Source organism: Vidua macroura, chromosome 14 (genome assembly GCF_024509145.1).
Source record: "Vidua macroura isolate BioBank_ID:100142 chromosome 14, ASM2450914v1, whole genome shotgun sequence".
NCBI classification, from domain to species: domain Eukaryota; kingdom Metazoa; phylum Chordata; class Aves; order Passeriformes; family Viduidae; genus Vidua; species Vidua macroura.
The window spans coordinates 9,120,604-9,148,203 of NC_071584.1; the positions used below are offsets into that span (position 1 = coordinate 9,120,604).

Here is a 27,600-nt window from a genome sequence, read left to right on the forward strand (position 1 = left end):
GCACTTCCCTGGCTCTCTGTCCCTCAGCCTCAGCCCATCTGAGTCACAGAAAGCAAGTCACCAGTGAAGAAGTTACCCTTGTGTTGAATTCTCCATCATTTAATGGGGCTTGAGAGTACTGTGTCCTTACTGGGAGTTGTTGCCAACTCTTCTCCTTCCCTGGTGAAGGATGGTGAGGATATTTTAAATTGAAGCCTTGGGTATGAATCCCAGGATGCAGCTCAGATGATGTGGGAGAAGTCCACCAGTGCAAGCAGCAGTCACTGGCTGCAGGATGCTCTGGATGAACCTGTCTATCATATCATCTCTTAGATATCCTGATAGTAGGCTGCTGTTGCCTAATGCAAATCCTTTAGGGGATTAGCACAGTTTCTTTCTCCTATGTCTTTTCACTGGAAAAGGAATCTCAGATATGTTTCAATCAGGGCAGGCAGTGATGGAAATCAACCAGTAACCTGTCTGATTTCCCAGAACAGGACCAGCTGGGGTGCTGCCTGCTGCAGACACCAGGTCAGATTTCTCCCTCTTTTGCTCTTGCATTTGCCAGAAGATGCTGATTCTTGTGCAGAGATGGGTGCTTCAGCAGGATTCCCTGGCTCAGAGAGCAGGACAAAGGCAGGCTGAGGGGCTGCTGGCTTTTAGATCTTTCCCTTTAAAGTCCGTGTAGGTGGGTGTTTGGGCATGTAGCAGCAGTCTCACTTCTCATGCCTCAGTAGCTGACTGAACAAGCAAGGAAAGACATATCAAGAGGGGAATTTGGGAAAGGGAAGATGGAAACATCCAGGAGGTCTTTAGGTACAAACCACTATGCTCCATGTTTTGACATTCTTAGCAAGATCAGGGAATATGTCTCAGTAAATACTTCTGTCTTTGCCTTGCAGAGCCCTGTGTTGTGTAAACGAACTGATGGATGAAGATGAGAAGGACAGGGCAAAGAGGTATGCCAGGATGCACTCCTGGAGGAGAACTGTAAATGCTGTGTTGTCCAGTGCTTGACAGTGAACTTGACCCCACTGATGTCAGAGGCAAAGCTCCCACACAGTTTACAGGCTCTGTATAGCTGACCGCAAGCAGCATAATTTAAGTCACCATTTAGGCTTTTCACAGAGTTTGGCCACCCCTACATTGGGTTATCTGGCTGAGTGGTCCTTTGTGCCCTCAGGATCTCGTGCTATCCCATGGCTATTTATTATCTTGAGGCAGATTCCTGAACTGTGATTTTATTGGCATCAAGCAGTTCTGCCCACCTGGGGTAGAGTTCCCCAAGCAGTCCTGCTTTAGCACAGGCCTGACTTAGTCTCCTGTCAGAGAAGCACTTGGCTCAGTTCTATTTAGTCGTTGTACACTAGTGCCAAAACAGAGATGGCTGTGAACGTGAGTGCTGGATCTGAAAACATCCAAATGCCAACCTGAATATGAATGGAAATGCTTTCTGCATACCACCCTCAGTCTAGATCACAGGAAGCATGTATCATCATGAATACACTTGTAAAGCAAATTAATAACTACTGGAAGAGGTTGTATGAAAAGTGTTATCTCAGATATGAGCATTGGAAAGAACACTTTGAAAGGAACAAAATGGATTTGCTTTCTCCTTTATTGTTTTTAATGGAGGGGGAAAGCCTAATAAATATTCTTGATTTGTGAACTGAAAACTAGTTGTAGTTCTGCAGCCAGACCTGTAACATTCCCAGTTTCATATATCACAGCAGTAGATTTTCAAGACTACAACAAGATTTTATTCTGCAGTTCAGTTGCCTCTGCACAGTGCTGTCTCTTGGTAAGCTCCTTTTGCAAGTGCAAATCAGAGAAATCCTTCACATTTTGACATTTATATGTGTGTGTACTAACTGCAAAACAAAAGTTTATAAAAATTAAGTGAGCAAAACATGATTATGCATGAACATACTTTTCTCTTACTGGAGGAATTTTTTCCATAACACCTTCACTATCACTACTTTTGCAGTGGGAACTGCTGCTGAAATGTATGTAAGGATATGAACTTTCCCAAATGAACCCAAATATGTGTTACCTCCAGGTGTTCCTTGCTGCTGGTGAGTTTAGTCTTGCTATAAGGCTCTAAGTACCAGCCAAATCTTTGTATGCAAGCCCAATTTTAAACAAATAAACATTCCCAGCAGAGTTTAGATTCTTGTATTTAAAGTGTTTTGCTGGGGCAGGGTAGATCACCTCACCCTGGTTTGTGCTGTAGGTCCTCCATTCTGCTTAGTGGCATTTATATTTTTGTCACCCAGGGCATCACGCAACAAATCTGAGAAGAAGAGGAGAGACCAGTTCAATGTCCTCATTAAAGAGCTTTGCACGATGCTGCAGGGCCACGGCCACCCTCTCAAGATGGACAAGTCCACAATACTGCAGAGGACCATCGACTTCCTACAGAAACAGAAAGGTACTGGGGTGGTGGTACAGAAAGGAGGGTGCTGGCCCTGCATCTGCCCAGCAGCCAGTTTCCACTCAGAAAATGCAAACTGTTTTTCCCAAGCGTCTCAGCCACCCAGAGAGGACACAAGCCTGAGCAAGGGGCAGAAGAAGGCAGGAGATGGGCTAGGGCTGAATACATTGCTGACCAGTTAAACACAGACAGATTTGAAAAGATGCAGTGCTGTGTGCTTTTTACTGTGGATGCATCATTACCCTCACTGGCCTCCATATCCCCTGGCCTGCTTTGTGCACTCCCAAACAGACAAGCTGAGGAACAGTGCCCGTTACAGAAGTCAGGGGAGAGAGTATTCTGTGCCATCTTCCCAGGTCTCTTGGATTAGGAGATGATAAGTCTGTCCTATTGCCTGGGCTCTCACAAGAGCAGCTTGTGAAACAGCTCCAGAGTTGAAAGAAACGGCTCCAGAATTGCAGACACCCTTTGCTCACAAGGATGCTCTACTACTCTAAAATTAGCCCATTGATCTTAATTTTTTAAGATTGTCTTCAGGCCACCTAAAATGTCTCCATTTCCCTTTCTTGATTTCTAATGCATTTGTATCATGAAGGCATGGAAAATGACTATTGCATGCAAGAAGGCTTTGTGTGAAGAATGATATGAGGATGATTCCTCCAACAGCCTCTTTAAAGAAATCTAGTGTTACTTGAAAGTGAAAAAAAATCCAAGTAGCATGAGTCATGTTGCTTTTTTGATATTTTCTCTTTAAGAAATCACAGCACAGACAGAAGCCTGTCAGATTAGACAAGACTGGAAGCCTTCATTTCTTAGCAACGAGGAGTTCACCCAGTTGATGTTAGAGGTAAGAAGAAATTAAATAGATTAGTGAGAAATAATCAGTTCAGTGGAGTAGTTCAGGGATATACAATTCTTTTTCACCTGTAGGGCCCAATGTTAATGATTTCTACTCTGCTGGCACATACAATACAAACCTGACAGGGACTAATATTGTACTAAATGCTTTTCAAAGAGAGAATTAAAAATAAGATTGCTTCCCCTTAACGATAAATGGCTTTTCGTTTGGGAATCAAGGCTGATTTGGCCCAGATTTGGCCTGGTGAGAGAGGAAAAAGAGAATTTCCTTTTCTCAGAAGAGCCACTGGAGCTGGCAGTTTTAGGAAAAACTTGAAAGGACCTGAAAAATACAGAGCAGCTCTGTTCCTCCCACATCCCATTAGCCAGGCAGCACTGCCTGTGCTGCCTCTGCAGCTGCTGCCTGTGCACTGCTGTCCTCTCGATGGGAGCACTGCCTCTTCTGCTTGAATTGCCTTTAAGTGCATTCAGGAAAACAGCTCTTATACTCCCACCTCTAAAATGCTTTGCTGATCCAGAAACATCCCCCAAACGTACATTTCTCCCCTTGTAAGGATGTGGCTCTGGGTCTGTGCTGCACGCTCCTCTGGCAGGGACATCTCCTACCCTGCGTGGGCAGCTGCTGCTCTTTGCCCCACCAAAATAAGGGTGTATGCTGGGCTGAGCTGGGAGGTGCTGCTGTGTCTTAGTTATTCCTTTTCATCAGGATGTCATGACTCACCTCTCTGGAAAAGTCTGTTCATTCTTTCTGGGAATCTCTCTTGCCAAACAAGCTAGCTTGTTCCAGCTGAATCAAAACAAATTCCCCCCTTAGATTGGAAGTGGTGGGGAAGAGCAAGCCCTCTAATAACTGCTGGCTTGCCAGACTCTGGTAGACCATTGAACAGTTTGCTTAAAATCAGTGGGTTTTTTTCCAGAGAGGACTCAATTTGAGCAAAGGCAGAGTCTGGCAGTGAGGTGGGGGAGATGGTGAATGCTGCATCTATGGCTCCCTGTAGCTAAGCTGCAGAGCAGCCTAACAGTGTCTTTAGAAGAGCTGGCTTTGTGCACAGTGCTGACCAGCTATTAAACTTCCCAGATCTTGATGTTAGAGAAGAATAAGGACAGACACTGCGTAAATGGTACAAGGAGATATTGTAAAGAATAGGGAGATCACAGCATCCAAGGGGAAAAGCACAGGCAGTGATTTAAAAGGGACAGAGAGGTTTAACTCTTGGACAGAAACCACTGCAAATGAGAAAGGGGAAACAAAACAAGCCTTAAAATTGTTTTGTCACTAGCCTTACAAAACAGTGCTTTAAGCAAAATAAATAAGGCTTTAGATCTTTTTCATATTGTCCATAAAATGCTAAAAATACATAATTGTATAATTTTTCTGTTATACAATTTCTGCTTATCCATCCATCTATCCATCCACAAAGCTCTATTTGCCACAATATCTGACATCTCCTTACGCACTGAGTTTGTTAACTATTGTGTAATTCAGAACACATAATGAAGTGACTGAAGTCAGCAGGATTGTGTGGGTGTTGAAATTCTAAGCATCACCATCTCACTTCATGTTAAATAAATACTCACTGGGTGAGAAATACAAGTCAATTTAATAATAATGAGAATGAGAAAATAAGAATATAAAAAGAATGTTGAATTAGACAGCATGTGTAATTTTTATTTTTCCACATTGAATTGTCATTTCTTTGATTAATCTCTGCTAGGTTTAAGCTGTTAGAAGCATCACTAAAGAATCAATGTGTCTAAAATATTTTAAGGTTTTCCATTGCATAATTCTGGTTTTTTTTTTTTTTCTTCTGCCTATTATCATTAGGCACTAGATGGCTTTCTCATTGCTCTTACCACTGATGGGATTATTATTTATGTATCTGATAGTGTTTCATCTCTGCTAGGACACTTACCGGTAAGTTCTGACCATGCAGTACATTGAAGGCTCATTCCCCTCCTTAGTGTAAATCAGTCAATGCAGGGCTGGGGATTGGTTTTTTCCAACCAAACAGGGAACTGACTGTGGGTGGGAGGTCAACCAAGAAACTCTTGTGGAGTTTCTCAAGTTCCTGTGAATAACAGATTCTCTCACAGGGTTTATGAGTTAGCTTAAAAAAAACCCCAACTATGCAAAATCACTGTGCTCATAACTCATCACTTGGCAATCCATCTAAAGGTCTGGGAGGTGTGTTTGACCCACCAGGTTAATGGAGAATCTTATGATTGTGAAATAAGTGCTGGAGCTCTTCTTAGATAATGTAAATATTATTTCAGAACTGAATCTATGCTCTTTGAATGACATTGGGTTTTTCTACTTTGAGCCCATAGCCTTTAGTAACAAATGTGTGGCCTCAGAGTTTTCTAGGAGAACTTCCAGAAGCTAGTTAGTTGTCAGGTGCAGAAATTTCTGCTTGGCCCCTCAAAAACATTTTTCTCTTTATCTGGTGCCAAGCATGAAGCACCAAGGATGCCCTATATGAGGGAAAATTCAAGCACACAGTTACCTGAATGTCATGTGTGCAAAGAACAAATCTGTGCTGACATTTTGGTAGAACCCCTTTAGTCATGATGTGTGGGTTGATGAGCACTGAATCACCTGCAGGTCAAGCTGATTTTGCCAGATGTTCAGCCTAGAAGACAAATGGAGGATGTAGGGAGGAACTCTCCTTCTGTGTCATGCTTTCAAAGAAAAATGTTTCACTTCTCATCATGTTATATTTCTGGGGTACCAGGGTTTCTTCTCCAGCCTGTATCTGTCTGAACTGAAGGACAACCTCTGTGACTCATTCAACCTTTTGCAAATAGATAGTAATCCTGGGGTAAAATAGTCTTAAGGGTTACATTCTGCCCTAGATCCATCTGCAGATTGACTGGGCTTCCTTATCTTAGGCATTCGCACAAGACTGGCAGGTCTGTGCTCTCCTGAGGGGTGAAAAAGCATGTGGTTGTGTCAGGCTGTACTGCTGAACATGACAAAGCATTCTTTTGTATCAGTCAGATTTGGTGGACCAAAATATATTAAACTTTCTGCCTGAGGGGGAGCAGAGCGAGGTGTACAAGCTCCTTTCTCCACATGTGCTCATGACAGATCCTGTTGCAGCTGATTTTCTAAATGGTAAGCTCTACTCTTGTCTGTCAGTGAGAGAAGTTTGCCAGAGGTAAACAGTTCCCCGGGAAGTCTGCACAGAGCTCTCCAGCTGGCTCTTGCCTGCCACTTCTGTTTTGCTGCATTTGTGGGTTTTAGTGCATCACATCTCTAATGTTCCTATGTGCTCCCAGTACTTGCTCTTTGATTAGGACAGTCTTTGTTTTACCATTTGCTTTGCCCCTTAGATGGTAGATGCTTTTTCCCAGATGGGATGCTGGACTAACCCTGAGAAAGGAGTGAGGGCTCAAGGGAAAAAAAAAAAAAACAAAAAAAACTGAGAAATCCCAAACAGTTTTAGCAGAGCCGTTTTTCCCTAGGAAGCTTGCATGTCTCAGGACACAAGAGAAGCCCTCATGTAACTTAAGCAACAGCCTTCCTATCTGAACAATCCATCTGGATCTGTACTGCTGGCTGCTGTCCCATGTCCCTTCGCCACAGAAAATGTCCCCAGGACCAGAGCAGGCAGCAGCATTTTTCCAGCACCTGTGTTCCATGAAGCCTGTGCTGAGCCCGCACCCCTTTCCCAGTGGATTTGGCAAGGCCACCGAGCAGCACTGGGCTCCCCTCCCTGCTGCCCCATAAGCACCAGTGGGAGCTGAGCAGCCTGATGATGCTCTGAGCAGCCTGATGATGCTCTGAGCAGCCTGATGATGCTCTGAGCAGCCTGATGATGCTCTGCCTGGGGGAGGTTTCCCTCAGGTTGAAGGCCATGTGGTCTAATCCATAGAGTTCAGACTTGGGGCAGAAAACTGGATTAGAGCTTGGCACAGTGCCCTCCACTGTTAATGGAAGGGCTTAGGGTGAGTTCAGTGCCCTTTGGTCCTACTGAGCAGTGCCAGAGCAGAGTTCTGCAATACCATGTAACTGCTCTGCATGAAATCCTACATCCATGAAGTCAGGGGAGAATCCTGCTGACCAGGATTCACACTCAGCTTACTGGGGTGACTGCAAAGACAGCAAAAAAGGGTGAGAATACATTTCCTCAAGCAGAAACATGATAATTGCTCCTAGTAGTTATATATTTACTTCTGGGTATCAGAAGCTTCCCAGCAGGGTGTGCTCAGATACCACCTGGTAGGTAAATTAAATTTGTGAGTGAGCTAAAGTGCAGAGTTCTAATAACATTGTCTGTGTCTCCCTCCCTTTCTCTCATTTCAGCAGAAAAACAAATAGAGTTTTGTTGCCATTTAGCAAGAGGCAGCTTAGATCCAAATGAACCCCTGATGTATGAATATGTGAAATTTGTAGTGGATTTTAAATATTTTACTCATGGTAAGTTACTGTTCCAGCCTACCTTTGTATCTCTGCCTCTGTCCTTTAAATTGTCTTGATCTGTACCATCTTAAAGGCTCTGTTTCTGCTGAAAATGCCCCATAATTGTCAGGGATGGAATGAGCTGTGCATACATTGGATATATTTTTCACACAAAAGTGGTGGGGGGTCTGTTGATCAGAAGAGTGCACTCTCCTGCCTGTTGTGCCTAAAGCTGATACTAGACTGAAAATGCCTCTGTTTGACCCACTGCCAATTGTAAAGCAGCCTACTTATTCAAATAGCCAGAAAAAATATGGTATTCTGTTTCACTTGTGGCAGTGAAATGACACTTTACAGAGATTAAGTACTTTGAGGTGCCTGCAAAATCCTGAATCTTGCAAATGTTAGCCTGGAGAAAGACTGACAAGGAGACTGCAGCTGCACACTGTGAGCTGCTCCAAGCTGTCTTACAAAGCTCCCCTGCAAGCCAAGGGTAGGTGGTTACAGCTGTGTAACTTGGAGCCTAAAGGGTCATGCTTTAAATAACATCAGCGTGGATCAGTGTGGCATCACCCTGTGGGCAGGAGGAGTTTGTTGCTTGGGTTTCTTCAGTCACTGTACCTGCCTTAACACGACAAGAAACCTCTCCTTCCTCTTCTTCTTAAATAAATTGTCTGGTTGTTTCCAGTGCCTACACCCTCCTGTAATGGCTTTGAGTCAGCTATTGCACGGGCTTTCAGGTCAGCCACGGAGGAGCAGATTTGCCTGGTAGCGACTGTTCGTCTGGTCACGCCGCAGTTCCTAAAGGTGAGCCCGAGCCTGGGCGCGGGAGCCGCGGCACCGCCGGCAGCGGGGACGGCAGCACAGGGGCAGCAGAGAACAGAGGACGTGGCTGGGGCTGGGAGGGGGAGATGACATAAGTATGTATTTTGGAAAGATGAGGTATAAAGCAGGAGCTGCTGTTGAGAAGAGGTGGTTTTGTGATGGGCTGTCTCGGAGGGGGCAGCCTGGGAAGCTCCAGGGCAAGGTGACCTGCTTACACCACTTGGGAATTTGCAGCCTTCAGATACATGCATCCACCACTCCTTTGTGCAAGGAAGTCATCTGCATCTTGAAACACTGAAAACGTGTGTCCTGGCCTCTTCCTGCTGGGCTGTAAATGTCCCGTGGCACAGGTGGCAGGGATAACAACCCTAGGAGCTGCTTGCTCAAGAGGGCATTAGCCAGCTCAGTTAGAGGCTGGACCTGGAGCTGTCATCTATATTCAAATGCCAGTATTTGCAAAAAGCTGGGGAATTTTGCCTCGAGAGTGCAAGACGAGACTCTTTGACTATTTATCCTAGCTCTGAAATTCAGCTCAAGGTAAACTATTCAGCCATTTTTCATCAGCTCATGCATCTATAAAACAAGTCTTACACATTCCTTAGAGAAAAATAAGTCAAGTGCTTTAAAAGCACTGTGTTTTGCTATGGTTTATTATATCAACAAGATGCATGCTAGGTTTTGATAGCAGGCACTTTTGTCATTTCATAGAATTAAATGTCTGAATGTATCCACTATTTTGCAGGAGCTCTGCAACGTTGAAGAGCCATGTGAAGAATTTACATCGAGGCATAGTTTAGAATGGAAGTTTTTATTCTTGGACCACAGGTAAAAGATTTGGGTTTAGTCCCTGAAGAATAAATAAACTGTAGTTTAAAAATAGAAAACTTTGTATACCTATTGCCCGAGATCCCAAATGGAATAGTTCTAATTACTTGCAACGTAGTAAGTAGCAATACTCTGAACTTAGCTCTTAGGCATCTTTAAATGCTTCATTATTTTCCATATTTTAGGCAAGTAAGAAACCATGGAGAATGTCTAGAAGAATGTTTATCTCCTAATCAAGATAATAAGTCATTGAAAGTGAGCAGTGTGGGTCCTAATACATTCCCCATATTGGTTTAGCTCCTCTGTTCTTCAACTGCAGCTTCTAGGAATCCTAAATCCTTTGCTGTGTCAACAAACTTTTGACTTTTCACCTTGAGAAATGATAGAATTTCTAAAAACAAAATAAAAAACAGTGGATTTTATTATTTAATTGTAGATTAGTTTTTGATAATGCAATATGGTGGGCTAGAATTCAGCTTGGTGAATGAAATAGACTGGAACCAGTTTATTAAGCTGCTTAATTCAGGATTAATTTTCTTCAAAAGAACCTGGAGGGTTTTATTCACTCTTACTTCTCTGTATTTGACATATGTGCATAAGCAAAATCCTGCCCTCTTCATTATCCCTCCCCTTGTGAGCTGTGCAAAGGTAGTCATTACTAAAAACAGAAGACTAGTAAATAAGGCTCTAAGGAAAAAAATATTGGTGAGGAAAAAAATCATCCATCTCCACATTTAGAGCAAGAAAGAGAGAGAGCAAATAAAAATGAGTAATAACTTTCATTTATACAGAACACAAGGTGAGTGCCTCACATCATGCCTTGAAGCATGGAGGAACTGACCCTGTGACAGCCCTACAGTTGATTATGGGTGATTTGGGACAGTCAGATAATTATTAATTGAGATGAGATCTTGCTGGAGTGGCTTTGTTAGACTTTAATTGGCCTGTCTGATAATGCACATTTTTAGAATCAGCTGATTAATGTTAAGATTTGTAAAAGAGCCCTAAGCCCCTCACGTCACGTCAGTGAGCTGCTTTTCCACAGGGCTGTGTCCCAGCAGCTCCTGTGAAAAAGGTGAGTAGGAGCTACTTTGAAACTTGTCAAAGAGTCTTTTGATGAATCTGGGTTATGACTCAGAGGGGAATCTCTGTTCTGGGTGCTTGCAGACACTCCAGTCCCACTGATATCCCCAGAGAGGAAGGCATTGCTACTGAGAGGAAATAAAGATGATGCAGATGCTGAGGCAGAGTTTGTGACAGATCCAGATGCAAGCAGTGAGCTCAGACCCAAGAAAGAGCAGGAGATCGTGGGAGCTGTCTCATTTAATCACTGATTCCAGACTCTCTCCAGTACAATCTGCAGGACACTGGGAAATGTTCTGTTTCTTGCTGATTTGCATCACCACAGGCTGCCTGACACTGAGGTGTGCATCAGCAGGGGCAGAGGGTACCCAGCAGAAGCTGGAATCAGGACCTTTGCTGTCATGATCACAATTCAAATCAGAGTAAAGACAGATGCAATAAAAACATTCCATAGATCTGGAAAAACATGAGAAAAATAGGAAAATTCTGTATTCTGGATCTATATGTAAATATGTGTAGAGGAAGAGAAACCCATCAGCTTCGATAATGGTCTGTTTCTCTTCTTCACTGTGGTACTGTTCTTATTTTCCCTTCATTTATTAAAAGACTGCACCCAAAAGGCTCTCTAAAGACTATGCATTCCCATTTGCACAGCAAGTTGCAGATCTCAGGGCTAGAACTTAAGCTAACAAGACACTTTTAAATTGCTCCACAAGGCATCTCCTGTTAAATGACAGATGAGGAGCATTTTGTGGTTGCTTTCTTTTATGAAGAGCTCTGGTGATATTCAGGAAAGCATAATACTTTCCTGATCAGCTTAAATGTTTATCTGATGTGCATCTGAAAGACACTATTGTCTTGAATATAAGCATGTCATTAAAAATAGGAGAAACAGTGATGCACTCTGCCAAAGAGACAGCAAGGACACTTTAATAAATACACATATTATCATCACTAACAGAAATCTGGGTCACATGAGGAAAAGGAACAGAGTGCTATGAAAAGTTAAATAAATGAAGCTGTATTGTGGAAGAGACCACCATGTGCTCAGCACATTCTGTTCCAAGGGATTTGCTGTCAAGTGGAGGCCTGGCTCTCCCAGCTGACCCCTTGTGCTGGGACTCAGGAGCTCCTGCTCACACCTTGCTCCTCCTGGGACTGCTGTTAAGCAAATTGTCCTTCTCTCCCCATTTCTTGGTGACAGACTGCCCACAGCTGTGGGGAGGAGGGAGGTTGTAGACCTGCCTGGGCTCTCTGATATCAATAATAATAATAATTAATAATAATAGGTTATTCTGTGGCTGAATAACCTATGCCCACTGTGTCTCTCAAAAGGAAAAATGTGGAGCTGGGTGGCTCAGCCAAGAGAGAATTTCACACAGTAATAACCAAGAAACTCAGGACTGATACATCCAAACCCACGTGTAATACACTGAAATAACTTTTTCTTCATAGTCTTGGCCACTTTATGGCCTTCTTCCTTAAGAGCACTCAGCTGACCAGGAGAGGGGCAGCAGGAGAGGCAGGTTTGATAGGCACCTTTGCCTTCAGCCTGCCCCATTTTGAGTTATCTACCATTTTGCTCTGTTCCTGAGGAACACACTGAACTTGGCAGGTGAACACGATCAGCACATCCTGCAGCCACATTAGCACAGGTCCTGCCTCGCTGAGTGCTTGAGGTGGTGCAGGCAGGAGTGTACCTGAGCACTGGGAGATGGAGAGTGATGTGCTGATACGGGGAGCAGAGACAAAAACAGTGGTTTTCTCCCCACATTTCAGTGTTGTTTCATAATCATAAGTTATCAGGCTCCGGTGAAGGCTGTGTTAGGATACCTGCTTTAAAAATATCTCATGTTTTGCCTAGAAAAAGGAAAATCTAGAATTGATAGCAGAATAGTGAGGTAAGTCATTGCAACGTGCCTATCTAAATACTTTCATCAATTCCTTCTCTACCAACCAAAGCTAAATCAGCCCTAAATCAGCCCCATGCCTATTGCTATCTGTACTACCAGCACAGAAAGTTTTGTTTGCTGTAGTTTCCCAAGCTTTTCCAGGGGAGCAATTACTTTTTCCCAAGCTGGTCCTGACACACACTGCAGCTTCCCACTTATTCTCTCTTCTACAGTTACTACCCAGATGACACTTACATCCAACCTACTGGATAATTTTACTCTAGCTCCAAGTTGTTATGTGCAGGATCAGCCATAGCATTTCTCACGCTGTGTCTCACAAGCATCCTTAATGAATTGAGTCACTCACATATGTACATGCCTTTCTCTACACCCACATAATGAATAGGCTGTGAAACAGTAAACACACACCTTTTCATTTTCTCAATTTTTACCTCTCCCTTGCTGTCGGTTTTTTTGTCTGTGTATGAGAATGCATCACTGCCTATAAGAAAATCCACTCCAGATTTCCCTGCCAAGTGAACGATGGTGTTTGTTGCTGGTATCACAGCTTATCTGCCAGGATGTCAAAGTGTCAAGTTTTGTGCTCACTCCCTGCCCTTTGCTTCCTTTCTAGGGCTCCACCTATTATAGGATATTTACCCTTTGAGGTTCTGGGAACATCAGGGTATGATTACTACCACGCAGATGACCTGGAGCTTCTTGCTAGGTGCCATGAACACTGTAAGTTGCCCTGCCTCTGCAATGTGTCTGTCTCTATCTCCTTTGTCATTTGTGCAAAACCTTTTACTGTCATTGCAAAAGACTTCTTCTTCGGGAACGTGAGGGAACTCTCCCTTTCCATGCCAGACTGTCACAGCTGACACTTAGCTGGGAGGCTGGAATCTTGAGAATTCCTCAGATCAAGAACTGTTTGTGCAAGTTTTCTAAATTGGCAGATACCTTGTTTGAGCACAGGTTGTCTCAGAGTGAAATGAGATTAAAAGATTGGGAGTCAGAATTATCTCCCCTCTGCCCTGTGAGTTTTGTTGATTTGTCACAGTTCATGGGGTCTTGCTATTCCCCTGGGCTCCGGAGTTAGCCAGGAGGCTCAGCTCACCAGAACACTTTTTGAGAGCATAATTTGGACCATCTGCCTTTGCAATTAGGTGCTGTGAACCTCACTTACTCATTAGTAAAATGCTTCTGGAGATTCAGAATTATTTTGCATACATAAGTACTGAACACAGTACCCACCCTGTGGATGAAGATGGCTCATGTTTGGAAAGGAAAACTGAAAGGAAAACAACAAAGCAGAAGAGTCAAGTTCAGGCTAATGTGTGAACACCAAAGAAGGTCCATGAAGTTTATTTTTGTGCAAGGAGAAATAATGTGGCCTGTCAGAGCCAGGGCAAAAGGGCAACTCACATGATTTCCACGGCAGTGCAGCCCAGTGCTGAGGAACTGTGTCCTGCTCTGGGCTGGAGCTAATATGAGGAAGGGCAGAAGGTGTCTGCAGGTGTGGTCTACTCTTAATCAGTGTGCAGTTCCTACCAGCTGTGAGATGCTTTATCCCCAAAACCCAGATTTTTCCATTTTATTGGGTGCATTTCAGACTGAGATATTGAGCCAGAGTTACATGTGTCCTGTGATGGTTTTGCATTGCCAAGCACTGCAATGAAAAATAACTACATACTTCGTAAAATGCATCTAGGTAATGAGGTATTTTGCTAAGAAATATTACTTACAGGTTTCACGTTGGGGACACTGTCTGTCTCTCTGCTATCTCCACTTGAAAGGAGAGTGTTTTGTTCAAAGGAAACAAGGACACCCCAGAGAGTGGAGCAAGCAGGATGCTGTAATTGCTCTGAGATGCAGAGCAGCACGATGCTGGGACCAAGAAACTCCACCAAGAAGCCCCACAGCCCACTGGAGAAAATCTGCAAACCACCCTCATCTCTACCACAAACCCTCTACCACTTACATATATGAGGAGCTGAGGGACCTAGAAGAGAATGGGGAAAAATACTTCTCTGCATGTCAGGTTTCCCTGCTGGCTGCTCTGCCCTGTCCAGGCAAAGCACTGGTGCAGCAGCTGCCAGGAAACTGGGTTGCCTGGCTGAGCACATAGAGGAAGCTGTGACAGGGGGACACACAAGTTGTGTCAAATGCAGCAAAAGTGTACATGGGAATATTGACAGAGTATTTTAACTGCTGTCAAGTAGAGTACTTCTTAGTGTCCTTTGCTTAAAAGACAATTCAGCTACAAGTGAGATACTTAACCAGACAGTGGCCTTTTGGTAATGCATGTGCAGCTTGGTATAGACACAAACTGTATTGAGAGTGGGTCAGATCATTCAGCAGAGAATCAATTTGGTGATTTATATTCTATATCTCTATCATCCAGGCATTCCTCTTACCTATTAGAAGTATATTTTCACGACACACCTGTAGGAAAGGATCTTTTCATTTTACTGCACAGGGAAACAAAGTAAAGTGCTGGCAAAGTGACTTAGAGAAGTTGCTTCAGGACATATCTGCCAGGACTAGGAACTGAGGGATCCCCAGCATGTCATGTTAGCCAGAAAATCTCTGCTAAGTGCTTCATCTAAAGCCCATCACTGTTAATGGGATCGTTAAAGAAGTCAGTCCTGATATTTTAACAAAATAGAGGTGTGCAGGTGAGTAAAAAACACACTTGGGTTAGCGTGGCTTTCTAGGTTCCTGTTTGTCATGTCAACACTTTGGGCAGACATCTTGCCTACTGTCAAGTGAAATGGGTTTGTTTAAACCATGTTTGTATTTTACTTTGCATTAATTGTGGGTACTTTAAGTGAGCATGTTTCATTTTGTACTCCCAGCAGTCTGGAACAATTAGTGTGGTTATTTCACGTAGTTCCCCTCACCACTTTCCAGTTGTATTACAGCACCTGAGATTTTTCTGAATATAGCCTGATAATACATACCAGGTTGGAGTAGGCCAGGTCTTAGAAGAAAACTCTCAGTTAAAACTCCACTATCTTGTTGTTTTGTGCCATTTTTAGGATTCTTGCTTCACATCTTCAGTCTTTGAAATGCATTCTGATGTACTTATGAAAGACAAATCATTTCTTTAATTAATGTTGTTTATGCTTATTTCAGGGAGCCCATAAGTTATAAGAATGTAGCTAGTTATACCAGTTGTAAGAGAAATCTCAAAATAGCAAAGGGCACTCCTGAAAGTCAGCAGGAATGACCCCAAACAAAAGCTGAGTACATGGTTATGTATCATCTGTCTTGTTTATAAAGCTCAAGAACAATTTAGCACTGCCCCAGTCTGGGAAAGGGGTGTGGGACTGAATGGTGATTAGATCACTTTTGCACCATAAAACACCTGTTTGCTATAAATTGCTTTCTCTTTTTGTTAAACAGTGATGCAGTTTGGAAAAGGAAAATCCTGTTACTATCGGTTCCTGACCAAAGGGCAGCAGTGGATATGGCTGCAGACACACTACTACATCACCTACCACCAGTGGAACTCCAAGCCTGAGTTCATCGTTTGCACTCATCTGGTAGTTAGGTAGGAGCAAGCACCAAACTCTTCACAGTGTCTTATGTCTCAGTGTACAGCCATTGCTTTTTCTAGTTCTGTTTCATGTTAACCAAATGAGCCAAAAGCCTGGAAGCCAGCTTTGGCCAAATCTATCAGTGTATTACGTTCCCCTTTTGTCCCTAGTGATGACATGGCCACAGAAAGAATTAAAGCTGTTGGGAATCAGACATCTTTCTGGGCATGAATGAGATCATATAACTCCTACAAAACCTTTTGATCAGAGCTTTAAATATTTATGACTTGAAGTTAGCTGCTGGCTTGCAGGCCTTATTCCTCACCCAAATCCAGCCCTGGATCCCCCCCTAGTGGGAAGCTGCTTGTGCTGAGTTGCAGCCCTTGCTGGAAGGCAGTGCATGTGTAGGATGCTCTGTGAATGCACCTTCTGGAGGGGAATCTGCTGGATTACCACAACCATCTCAAAAAAGACTATGTGAAGAGTAAGAATGTATTTTCTGAAGGGCTTGAAAAAATAATGACACACTGGTTTGCTCTATTAACTTGAGAATACATATTGCTCACTGTATTTTTGTACTGTCAAGAATCAATTTTTCTCTGTCCCCCTGTTTTTCTGTCAAACATCTGGAAGAGCAAACACTAGTAAATGTTATATAAATGAAATATATGGGTCTGTTGGAGCGAGCCAGAGGAGGGTCGTGAAGATGCTCAGAGGGTTGGAGCACCTGTCCTGTGAAGACAGGAAGAGAGAGCTGGGGTTGTTCAGCCTGGAGAAGAAAGGGCTCCAGAGAGACCTTAGAGCCTCTTCCAGTGCCTAAGGGAGCTCCAAGGAAATGAGAGAAGGAGTTATGGAGTTGTAGAACAAGGAGATAGGTTTCAATTAGATCTTAGGTAGAAATCCTTCCCTGTGAGAATGGTGAGACACTGCAAGCCCAGAGAAGCTGTGGCTGCCCCATCCCTGGAAATAATTCCAAGGCCAGGTTGGCTGGGGCCCTGAACAACCTGGTCTAGTGGAAGGTGTTCTGCCCACAGTAGAAGGCTTGGAACCAGATAATTTTTAAGGTCCCTTTCAACCCAAATTCTATTGATTCTGATTCTGTGATCTGTGGTATAAACTACATATGAAGTGTTAACATAAGAAAATATTACATAGAGAGATAACTTCTCAGTTGTCTTACTTCTGCAATTCTTCAGGGAATTCAGCTTCACTTTAAGGGCTGAATTTATTGTGCATGAACTTGTTTCTTCTTTCTGCTTCCAGTGCCTCTTAAACCTAACAATGTAGTCCTAAAGAGATTTTGAAGTTCAATTCTGTCTCAAATAGTTAAGACTTAAAATATGTTACTGAAGCACGCAAGTTAAAATGTTCTTTCAGGAAAATTCATTGCCACAATGACATAAGTGAGGTCGGTTCAGCAACTTCACTTGCCTCCCACTAAGGTTGCAGGTCATTAATATTTCTTCACCCTAAAGTCTGCATTTCTCAGTGCCCACGATGTATGAGCACTCAGAGAGTCTTTGAAACATCCCCTCCAATTTATCCCAGTGGTGAATCGTGTGGCATTTGTTACTGTAAATATTTCATTATTTCAGAGGGAAAAAGTAAGGAAAGAAAATACACAATTCCAGAGGCTCCTTGTAGGGGTTCCTGCACTCACATTGCACCTGTGTAGCTGCCTGTTTGTATTTGGAGCTTCTACTGGAGTGCAGGATGTTAACTCTGATGTATGCACAGTTCTGTGCACCCTCAGAAGGAGGGACCTGACCTCATCCTGCCCAAGGCACTGTCATAGGGATCACTGAACTACCATGGAAAAAAAGGATGCTTGTTCATCATCATCAGGTTAGAAAATGAATGTACACTTGTTGTGGCAGTTTACCAGCAGAGAAGCTGTAAAATAATTTTTTGTTGTTTTTTTTTTGTTTTGTTTTGGTTTTTTTTGGTTTTTTTTTTTTTTTTTAGTTATGCAGAAGTTCGGGCTGAGAGAAGGCGAGATCTTGGCCTCGAAGAGTCATCAATTGAACTGGCATCCTCTTCTCTAAAGGTACCTTGTTCCTTCATAGTTGAATTAGGAGATGTTTAAACCAAACTGAGTAATAGCTTACCAATCTAAAGAAAATATCTGTTCTTCTGCATTTTCTTTACTCCCATCTCATTCCAAGCCTTGAGCTGGGTCATGACTCGGGCAGGCCCTAAGAAGCTTTCCGATGCATGGCTCCAAATTGTCCATGTTGGTTTAGGACAGGCTGGATGAGCTTTGAACTGCCTGATCTAGTGGAAGATGTCCCTGCCCATGGCAGGGGGATTGGAACTAGATGATCTGTAACACCAAGCATTCTCTGATTCCACAATAGCTGTGAATTCAGCCATTGCATTGCTCTTTTCTGGTCTCTGTAGTCTTCCTGAGACCATGATACAAACGACAGGGTAAAACACCTCAGCTCAGAAGCAGAGAAGTAGAGCTGGAGCTGGAGACCAGATTGCTGTGCTTGTCACCCTTAGTAAGGCACAGAGGATCCAAGAGTAGGGCAGTATCACAGGGTACCTGTTTTGCTTGTGCCAGCTCATCACTGATACTCAGATGAAGATGGGAAGGCAAGGGAAAACACTTACTAAGATTTCAGCTCAGTTGCTGGATCACATCAAGTGTAGGATTGTGACCTATAACTTCCACAAGCAATAATTTCCATGGCTTGAGCCAGTCTGGCATCACCACACACCAGCCCAAGGAACAGGATAATTTTCACTACTTTTAAGTTTCTTCTCTTGGTAGTTTACAAATAAGACCATCAATCAAAGTGATTTCAAGTGGGTTGGTGTGTAGCTGTCATTCCATCAGCCTCATTGCTGTTCAGACATTATTTTATGGGAGCTCAGGCTGTTCCCCTCTGCTGCCCAGGTCCTGCCCAGAACAGGCTGCTGGAGCCACTGCTCCCCAGGGAGCAGTGTGGGATTGCAGCTCTCAGCACTGCCCAGTACCTGTCCCCCTCAGGAGAGATTTGCTGTAGGTCCTCTTGGGGCTTCAGCTGATGTCCCCATGCCGCTGCTCCCTGTCCCTTCCCAGTCATCTCTCTCCATCTCTTTGGTGGATGAAACTATTCCACAGGTAGCACTTCCAGCCACCTTCATTCATTCCCCTTGCCACCACCCCAACATTCCCAGTGCACCACAGCCAACCAGCTGTGACATCCCTGAAGAGATCGGGCAGAAAGAGGCTGACAGCCGCTTGTTTCCTGTTGCCCACAGCTCTGTGGGCAGGGGAGAAGGAGGCTGGCACAGCAGCGTGCAGGCCACAGGCAGCAATCCCCAGGGAGGAGCAATCCTGCCCTGCTGCTCGCTGCCGTCAGGTGGGTGCCCCGCGCATGAGCGAGGCTCCCGTGTGCCTGCGGGCTTTCGGGGGGCGCACAGGGCAGGGCCAGCAGGGTTCGGTGGTGTGCGCACCCAGCCTGCTGGGTTTGTCTGCACACAAGGGCTCAAGGAGGCGGAGGGCCCTTCCAGGGCCATTCCCTCCTGCTGACGGTCTCACCGCCCGTGCTTTGCTCCCCGCAGAGCCACAGCAGCTACCTGGACGTGGGGCAGTGCGGCAGCAGCCAGGACGCCAGCCGGGAGGGAGTGTCGCTGTCCTCGCACAGCTCCCGGCGCTCCTCGCACACCACCCTCTCCGACTCCACCTGTAGGTGCCGGGGCAGCCCAGCTTGGGGACAGGCAGTGGGCTGGGGAGCAGGGCAGCCTCCAGAATACTGGGGTTCGGCTGGAAGTGACCAAGTCGGGGTGGGAGGGGAATGCTCAGCCCTGGGACCGACATACCGTGTCATGACAAGTCACAGAGCAGCAACAGAGCCACGGCCGCCTGCCGCCTCCTCCCTCTTAACCCACGGCGTGTGTGAGAGCCGATTTCCCCGGGCTTGTCACCAGCTCAGGTCATGGCTGTTTGCTGTGGTTCTGGGGACAAGAGGTGACTCACTAGCTTGATTGAACCAAGCTAACTGATGAAAGTTTTATGTTGGGATAATATCGTTTTATTATGGGGTCTCTCATGTGAAATCCCTGCAGAAGGAGCACAGAAGGATGCCTGCCGTGCTGGCAGCTACATCCCAGCTCCCATCAGTGCTATCCTTCCCCTGGGGGAGGCAACAAGATGATTGAAGTGCCCTGTATGGGGCCATGGGTAGGAAACTGAGGGGACTTTTCTTGAGATACTTGCCGTGGGGAGAATGATCTTATCTGGATACACCCATGGAGGGCAGGCTGAATAGGGGGTTAGCATCAGGAGGGAACCCAGCAAGTGAGGTGGGAGCCAGAGGGACCATAGAGGGGCAGAGAGCCAAACTGCCCATAGAGGGGCAGGTTGAAGACCCCCTTTGGCACTGTTTGGGTCACTGCCTATCTGCATAGGTGGATTTCAGGCTTAGCCAGGGTACCCAGGCACGGGTTTGCTGTATGACAGAGAATGTCTCGTTCACAGCCACGTCGTCCATGCGGCGCACAGACACCAGCACTCCCACCCGGCCGTCGGTGCCGGGCGCTCCGGGGGAGAAGGCAGCCCTGCGGCTGGCAGCGGCCGGGAGCGCTCAGGTCAGTGCTCCTCTGGAGCAGGAGCCTTTCTGAGGCTGTAGTGAAATGAGCAAAACAAGCATTGATCTCACCCTCAGAGATGCTGGATCCCACACTCTGAGTGGGCTGCGACTTCCTGGGGAGTGCCACTGGCTGGCAGAGTCAGTGGAGAGATACTAGAGGCTCCTCTGCTGCCTTCTTTCAGAATTCCGTTTGCTCCTCCAGGCTAAATGCCTTTTCACTCCACCAACACTCTTTTCTTGGTGTTTGTACACGTGAGATGGCCTTTATCCAAAATGGGTGCTGACACCAAGGACTTGAAATTATCAGGGGCATGCTAGAACCTAAATTCTCTCTTCAGACTTATCCTCAGATCTCCAATCTCAGTTGTCCAATTCCCTGCACTTGTTCATCCCTGGTATGAGCTGTTAAAGCACCAGCTCTGCACTAGAGGTGCTATGGACCTACAGTAAGGCAAAGTTCTCATTTCTAGGCCATAGCCACTGCTCAAGCCTGTGGTGAGCACCCCTCTCAGCACCCCGTGACTCAGCTGGCAGTGCCCTCCCAGCACCCTGTGATGGTACGTGGTTTATTTTTGTTAAGTGCACTGTTGTGTCCTGTCAGCAGAGCAGCCTAGGTTCTTTTGGTTCAATGCCCTCATATCTTTGCTGGTTCATCCCAGAGTGGGGACAAGGTTTCTGTGCCCTTTCTGCTGCTGAGATTTACCTGCAACAGCCTTATTGCAACCACTTATTTCAGTGAGCAGAGACAGCAGGTGGGACACTGAAAGAAATAACATAGGAGAAAGTTTACACTTGTAAAAAGTGTTGTGTGCTGCTGAAGGCTTCTCCCTGAATCTCTAGCAGCTACCCACAGGCTGATACAATGCTGAAGAGTTTAGTAGAGGAAGGAGTTGTCATGCAAAGTTTGAGTTAGGCCAGGAAAAGAAAAGAAAACAAAAACCCCAAGTAAAATGAGTCATAAACCATAATGACAAGGTCTGTCCTTACAGGTCTTTGATGTCAGTGCAATAAAACAGAGATTGAAAATGGCCAGTGTAGGTGTGAAGGATGGATCCCCAGGTTTGCAGCCTAACTTGGGCCTGGCATCTGCCAAATATCATTAGCAGCACAACTGAAATCCCAGCCAGGAGGTGTGGCAAGGGTTTGGATGCAGTGTCTGCCACAAAGCACAAGTGAGCCCAAACCAGCTGGGTGTTAACCTGAGGGGACAGGAGAGTCCCATGTATAGACACTTCATCTATGCAGAAATCATAGAGACCAGCACCTGGAGGGAGGCACTGTGTGTAAGCCAGATGTGCTGCTGCTCTGGAACTACAGTGGCTCTTTGGCTAAATATGCAATTGCCATTTTTTGTCAGCATGATATTTTTTATGGCAAAAGCTGAAAAGCAGTAATTTTTCTGAATCCAGCATTGCTATGGATGTGAGTGGCAGGACTGGTCTTACCATGTGGTCCTTTTTCTCTGTTCTCTGCAGCCCATGTACCATTTCCCCACCCAGCTGGGGATGATGCACCAGCTGAAAGAGCAGCTGGAGGAGAGGACTCGGATCCTGCAAGCTGACATCAAAACGCAGCAAGAGGAGCTCCATGTCATCAAGGAGCAGCTCCAGCTCGTGCAGGACTCCAACCTGCAGGTACCTGCTGCCCCTGGTGCTCCCAAACTCACCAGCCATTTGCTTTTCCTTTGAGCACACAGAGCAGTAACAAAATTGTCTGTGGCAAAAGCATTCAGGGATGAACTCTTGACAAATTGGTAACTTGGTTTCAGATGTGGGAGTGGTGTTTCCCAAGAGATGAGTGACGTCAATATCTGGCTGAGTATTGAATCAGTAATTTCTGTGATTAAAAAAAGCAATACCAAATTAATCCAAAGTCTTTTGTGCACAAAAAGCTTGGTGGTTCCATGTCTGGTTAGTGCTGCTGGATCCCTACTGCCACTCCTGCAAAACTCAGCAGGCACAATGGAGCTGGAACGTTCCTGGCTCTGAATAAATATTTGACACAAGCTAACATTTGATTTTCTGTTACTCGTGGTTCATTTTGCCCCTGGATTTAGAGATACTGCTGCTGCTGCAGTGTTATTTCTGCTGGGCAGTACAACCAACAACTTCTGTGCCTCTTTCACTTAAAGATGCTGATGCAGCAGCCGATCCCTGTCATCTTTAACTCCGTGCAGCAGCCGAGCCCCCGGAGGCCGCCGCCGCAGGGGACGCCCAGGCAGACCACGGCCAAGAAGTCCCAGCAGCCAGCCCTCACGGGGACAAAGCACTACTGCAGCACCCACCTGCTGTCACCACACCCATTCCTCAGGGACCCCTGTGGCACAGCCCCCCAGGTCACTGACTGCTTCATTGGCTTCATCCTCCCTTTTTCCAGCTTCTAAACACTTGTCTGCCATATCACTCCTCCCCGTGGTCCCATGCATCCCCTCTGTGTTGGTTTTACTGCAGAGCTGGCATTGAGGAATTTGTGTCAGGAGTCAGTTGTGAACAATGTCACTCAACTGTAAAAATAAAAAACAGGTAGCCAAAAAGCATTTACACCCCAGAGACTGCTGGAGCCCTCCTGGTGACTGGGGAGGATGTGAATGGGAGGTCTGGGCTCTCATTAACACAGTGCTTGTTATTCATAGCCAGTGAAAGTTGTGGTTTCATAACACAGGAGTAGGTATAATTTTAAAAGATTAACTTTGCTCTGCCTGGGGAGTCTTGGAAGGCAGCTTTGAAAAAACAATTTTGTCATCACTAGACCTAAATCCACTATTAAGATGGGAAAGACTTGAGTTGTTCAAAAACAAAAAAGCCAAAACTGCTGCTTTAAAGGACCAATAAGATGCTTTCCTTGGAGACTTCAGATTTGCACTTCCCCTGTTGAGCTGTTCTCTTCCTCCTCAAGCCTTTTGTGCCCTTACCCTTGTACTCTTAATTTCTCGAAAGACTGTCTGGGGATGCCAACACCTGCCCTGCAGGGCCAATAAATGCTAATAGGTTGGTGGTTTTGAATAGATATACTGTGCCTACTGCTGTGTTCAGGGACAATATCCTATTGTTCCTTATCCTTTTCCCATCTGCCCACTGTAAGTGGTTATTTTATCCTTCCATTAGGGAGCTTTAAAACTTACATGGGTACCTATGTGTTCATTTCAGGTACAGCAGCAGAAGCAGCAGCAGCACCCAATGAGAGGAAGCCAAGGCCAGCAAACGTGTGTGCCAGGGCAGGCGAGCATCTCAGTGCCCTTCTACAACAACCCCATGGTGTTCTCCCAAGCACACCCCATCGCCGTGGCTGCACAGGGGCCGACTGACAGCAGTGAGAGGCAGCCTCCAGCTGACTACAGCCAGGACAGGAGCCTCAGGTACCTACAGCCCTGCTGGGACCATCCTGGGGGCAGTGGCAGAAAACAGCAGTACTTGGGCAGCAAGGAGGGCAGGCGTGGCTGGGCTCGGGGCAATGGGCTGGGAATGCCACAGCCAGCGTGGGGATGTTCCCTCTGCAGGGGTGAGCCCAGTGTGCAGGCAGGCAGGGTGCTGTGCACATCCTGCTGTATCATCAGGGGCCTTAATTCCTCTTCTCGACGTATTTCCATAAATTAATCTAACCCTACCCTCTATCAGTTTAAAGTCAGTCCCCCTTGTGCTGTCGCTCCATGCCCTTGTCAAAAGTCCCTCTCCTGCTCTCTTCTAGCCCCTTTAGATACTGGAAGGTGCTATAAGATGTCCCTGTGCCTTCTCTTCTCCACTCTCAACAATCCCAATCTTCTCAGCATGTATTCACAGGAGAGATGTGAGGTGATAAGAAGCATCCTATTTCATTAGCTTGTTTTCAAGGTAGTGGTTTGCCTGCTTTCATGGAGGATTTTCAAGGAGCTGCTTCTAGAGATTGACAGGACTTTGGACCTCAGACCTCTCCCTTCCCTGACCATCCTCTGTTTTCCTTGCACCACAGGATGCTGTTGGATCAGTCCATCCAAGCCATGATGCCCGCAGCCAACAGCAGTTGCCAGCCCGTGCAGAGCAGTGCCAGCAGGCAGCAAGGAAAGTGAGTCTCTGCTGGCCCTTATTTTCCTGCAGTGTCTTAGCAGGACACTTTATGGCACTGAAAAAGACATGAAAAAACTTGTACCTGGTCACGTAAACACAAATCATCTCAGTCTGAAGTGAAACAAAAGTCTAACCAGTTAGGAGAAAATTGAGGATATTTTTTTAATTACAAAGAACTTTATGATAAATGAAGTGCGTTTTAAAAAATTAAACATTTTCTGGCTTTTGTAACGCATAAAATGCTTGACCAAGACATAGAGAAAATGTACAACCTTAAAACCCTTAATTTTCAGTAGTTCCAGTCCATGCTTTGTGGGCAGAGGGGAATCAGGGGCTTCCTGTCAGCAAGGTCTGCATGGTTTGACCAGCCCTGCTCCAGGCTGGTTCCTGCAGCAGCTGGGCTCCCCAGTGCCCATTCTGAGGGTGGGTCTGGGTGTGGGTTCTCACGCCTGGTTTTCCTCCTTGTGGCAGGTTTGTTGCAGAGCAGCAGACCCTGCCTCCCCCAGCACAGGTGCAGCCAGTCACCTGCAGCACCGTCCGACCTCCAGCCCCGCCGCCCATCTTCTCCCCGTCTCTAATGATCCCACACACCAGCTTCACTTCCCACCAGGCCAACACACCAGTTCACCTGCACCAGTGGCCACAGCAGCAGGTTCAGCAGCACCGCCTCTACCTTCAGGTATTGGAGCAGAAGCAGGTTTCTGAGGAGGCACAGGGATGGCTTAGGGATGGGTTGGGGTTTTTTGAAGAAAAATTTTGAAGGTTTTGTTTGGCTTATCTGACTGATCAAACCTGGTCACAGCCTTTGGACATCCTCCATTCCCATTGTATCTCCACATAGCCAGGTGCTCAGCCTTTCCAGGCTGACTCTGCACCAGCTCAAGGCCGTATTTTCAAATACCCAGTTTTTCAAACACAGCTTTCATCCAGAGGAGCTCTGGTGGGAAGCTTGCTGTAGTCATGAAAAATTATAAGAGAGAAAGTCTTTGGAAAACATACCTCCTGCTGTTACATCTCACCAGAGGCAAGGTTTTTATCAGCTGCCATCACAGCTTCCTTTTAATAGAAGGGTATTACACAACACACATCTCTGGACAAGGTGATTTTGGTTTTTCAACACACAGTTTACATCAGTACATGCTGAACTAGTGACACCACCAAGGAAAGGGGTTGTTGAAAGTAGTAATTCATCAGTAACACGCTCTCCAAGTCTTGCCTGGATGGCAGAGGTTAAGTTATAGTCCTCCAGGCAAAGAGAGTAGAAAAGAAAGCGAGAGGAGTAGGTTCAGCTGAAAGCAGCCACACAGCAGGACTGGATTTAAAGTGAGAAATGAATCTTGTCAGCAAATGTGGGCAGGAGCTGTCCCTGCTTTGGGTATGTGTCCTCATGGGCTGCATTGCTGTCCTGAGGACCAGCAGTGTGGACAGCAGAATAATGATGCTGGAACAGATGAATAGCTCCAGGGCCACAGTAAACCAGAGTTTGATGACACAGTGCCTTTAACAGGGGGTGAAACAGCAAGTCCAGGTGTTTGGGGTAACCAGTGGTTACTCTAGGACCTCTTCCTCGGCTGGATCTTTCCTGTGAAAGATTAAAGTTGCACATCCTGCAGATGGTACCTCCAAGTAGCTTTTGGAGGTCGCCATTCCTGCTAAGCTCCCCAGGAGCCTGTTAGGACAGATGAGTCCTGCTCCCCCTCTGTGCTCTCCAGGCATTGTTGGTTTTGCTGACACCAACAGCATCCTGAGGGGCACAGCTCATACCCTCAAGTTTAGGACTTGGTGCACACATGCTGGGGCTTGAGTCCTATCATCAGCCCTGCAGCAGGAGAGGGACAGCTGGGTGATGGGGCAGGTCTGACTGCTCAAATTTGTGTCTCCCAACAGATGCAAGGTCCTGAGCTGGTTCCTGGGGCTCCGACACAGCGCATTTTCCAGCCGCCCCACACCCCGCAGCAGAACCCCTTGAGCTACTTCCTCCACCCGCAGCAGCAGAGCCACCACACGCAGGGCCAGCCCTGCAACCTGCCTGACCTGCCCGAGATGCAGCTGCCCTGAAAGTCACTGCTGGGAGACAAGGACCACACGGCTGCAGCCGCTGCGCCCGCGCGCGCGCAGGGGAGCACGACGCCATCGGAGCACGGCACGGGAGAGGTTGGGATGGTCTCTGACAGGGATGCACGGCTGCAGGGGCCTCGTTTGTTGGGATTTCCATGCAGCCAGCCCGTGATGCTGTTCTGGCAGCAGGGTGTGCCCTGGCCCAGCACCGTGGTGCCACTGGAAGTGGTGGCTTTCTTGCTGCAGGGAGGGCAGGTATCAGGCCACCATGAAGCTCGGTTTGCAATGGAAAAAACCTTTTTCCATTCAGGACTTCAATGCTGAAAGTCACTGTGAATTTAAGCCCAGCATTTGGAGCACATAGACTGTACCAGTCCACAGGACACCAGTGGATTATCGTGTACATAATTCATTTTGCTGTAGTAGGTCCATTGTGAATTCTTTTTCCTTTTTCTATACCTCAGTCCCGCAGGTTTTTTTTCCAGGAGTTTGGATAATGCTGCTAATTTACATAACACCACTTTTGCCTGAATTTCTTACTGTTGTTATACCAGCTCACATCGCAGCTAGTTCAATATTTGTTGTGTTTTATTTTTGGTTAACAAGTGAAGATAAATTTGTATGGTTTTTACTCCCTGTAGCCAAATATTTTTCAGGTTACAAACAAAGAATCTTTACTCCTTTTTTTTTTTTTTTTTTTTTTTGTTTCAAGTGATGTAGTTGTAAATGTTTCTATTCATAAAACAAACAAACATGCATAGAACAGCATATGACAGCAAACTTTGTGGTTTTGCTAGGTCATATTTCAGTTTGGCGAACCCAAAATGTATCATCACAACACACGATGTTACAAACCCGTAGGGTCAGCAATAAATTGTATTTTTGTAAATTGTCACTTTTTAACTGTAAGTTTGTATTTATGAATTGAAAAGCCAGTTTATTCTTCAGTGGGTGTATAGTTAAGTGTCCCTACTGTTTGTGTCTTTCCAAAGGAAAAATTTAAAAGTACATTTTTGGAGTGTTAGTAGCTGAGTACTAACTTTGGGCATTGTTAGAGCCCAAATGTAGATGGGTTTGGCCAT

At 45.7% G+C, this 27,600-nt stretch overlaps 2 protein-coding genes across 2 annotated transcripts in view; both read left to right on the top strand.

Annotated features, from left to right (window-relative positions):
- Positions 1 to 7,525, top strand: part of VMA21 (vacuolar ATPase assembly factor VMA21) — a 98,816-nt gene extending 91,291 nt beyond the window's left edge. Inside the window, exon 4 of the transcript XR_008439319.1 lies at positions 7,516 to 7,525. The gene's annotated coding sequence lies outside the window, so the exon portion shown is untranslated. The remainder of the gene's footprint in view (positions 1 to 7,515) is intronic.
- Positions 896 to 27,191, top strand: PASD1 (PAS domain containing repressor 1). Its single transcript, XM_053989916.1, has 20 exons — positions 896 to 938; positions 2,256 to 2,410; positions 3,169 to 3,260; positions 5,097 to 5,186; positions 6,266 to 6,386; positions 7,578 to 7,691; positions 8,362 to 8,480; positions 9,241 to 9,323; positions 12,933 to 13,039; positions 15,707 to 15,854; positions 17,806 to 17,887; positions 19,393 to 19,516; positions 20,309 to 20,418; positions 20,891 to 20,977; positions 21,896 to 22,054; positions 22,552 to 22,755; positions 23,567 to 23,775; positions 24,366 to 24,458; positions 24,932 to 25,139; positions 26,348 to 27,191. The coding sequence occupies exons 1-20, from the start codon at positions 907 to 909 to the stop codon at positions 26,516 to 26,518; spliced, it is 2,508 nt and encodes an 835-aa protein (XP_053845891.1). The 5' UTR covers positions 896 to 906; the 3' UTR covers positions 26,519 to 27,191.
- The last annotated feature ends 409 nt before the right edge of the window (positions 27,192 to 27,600 follow it).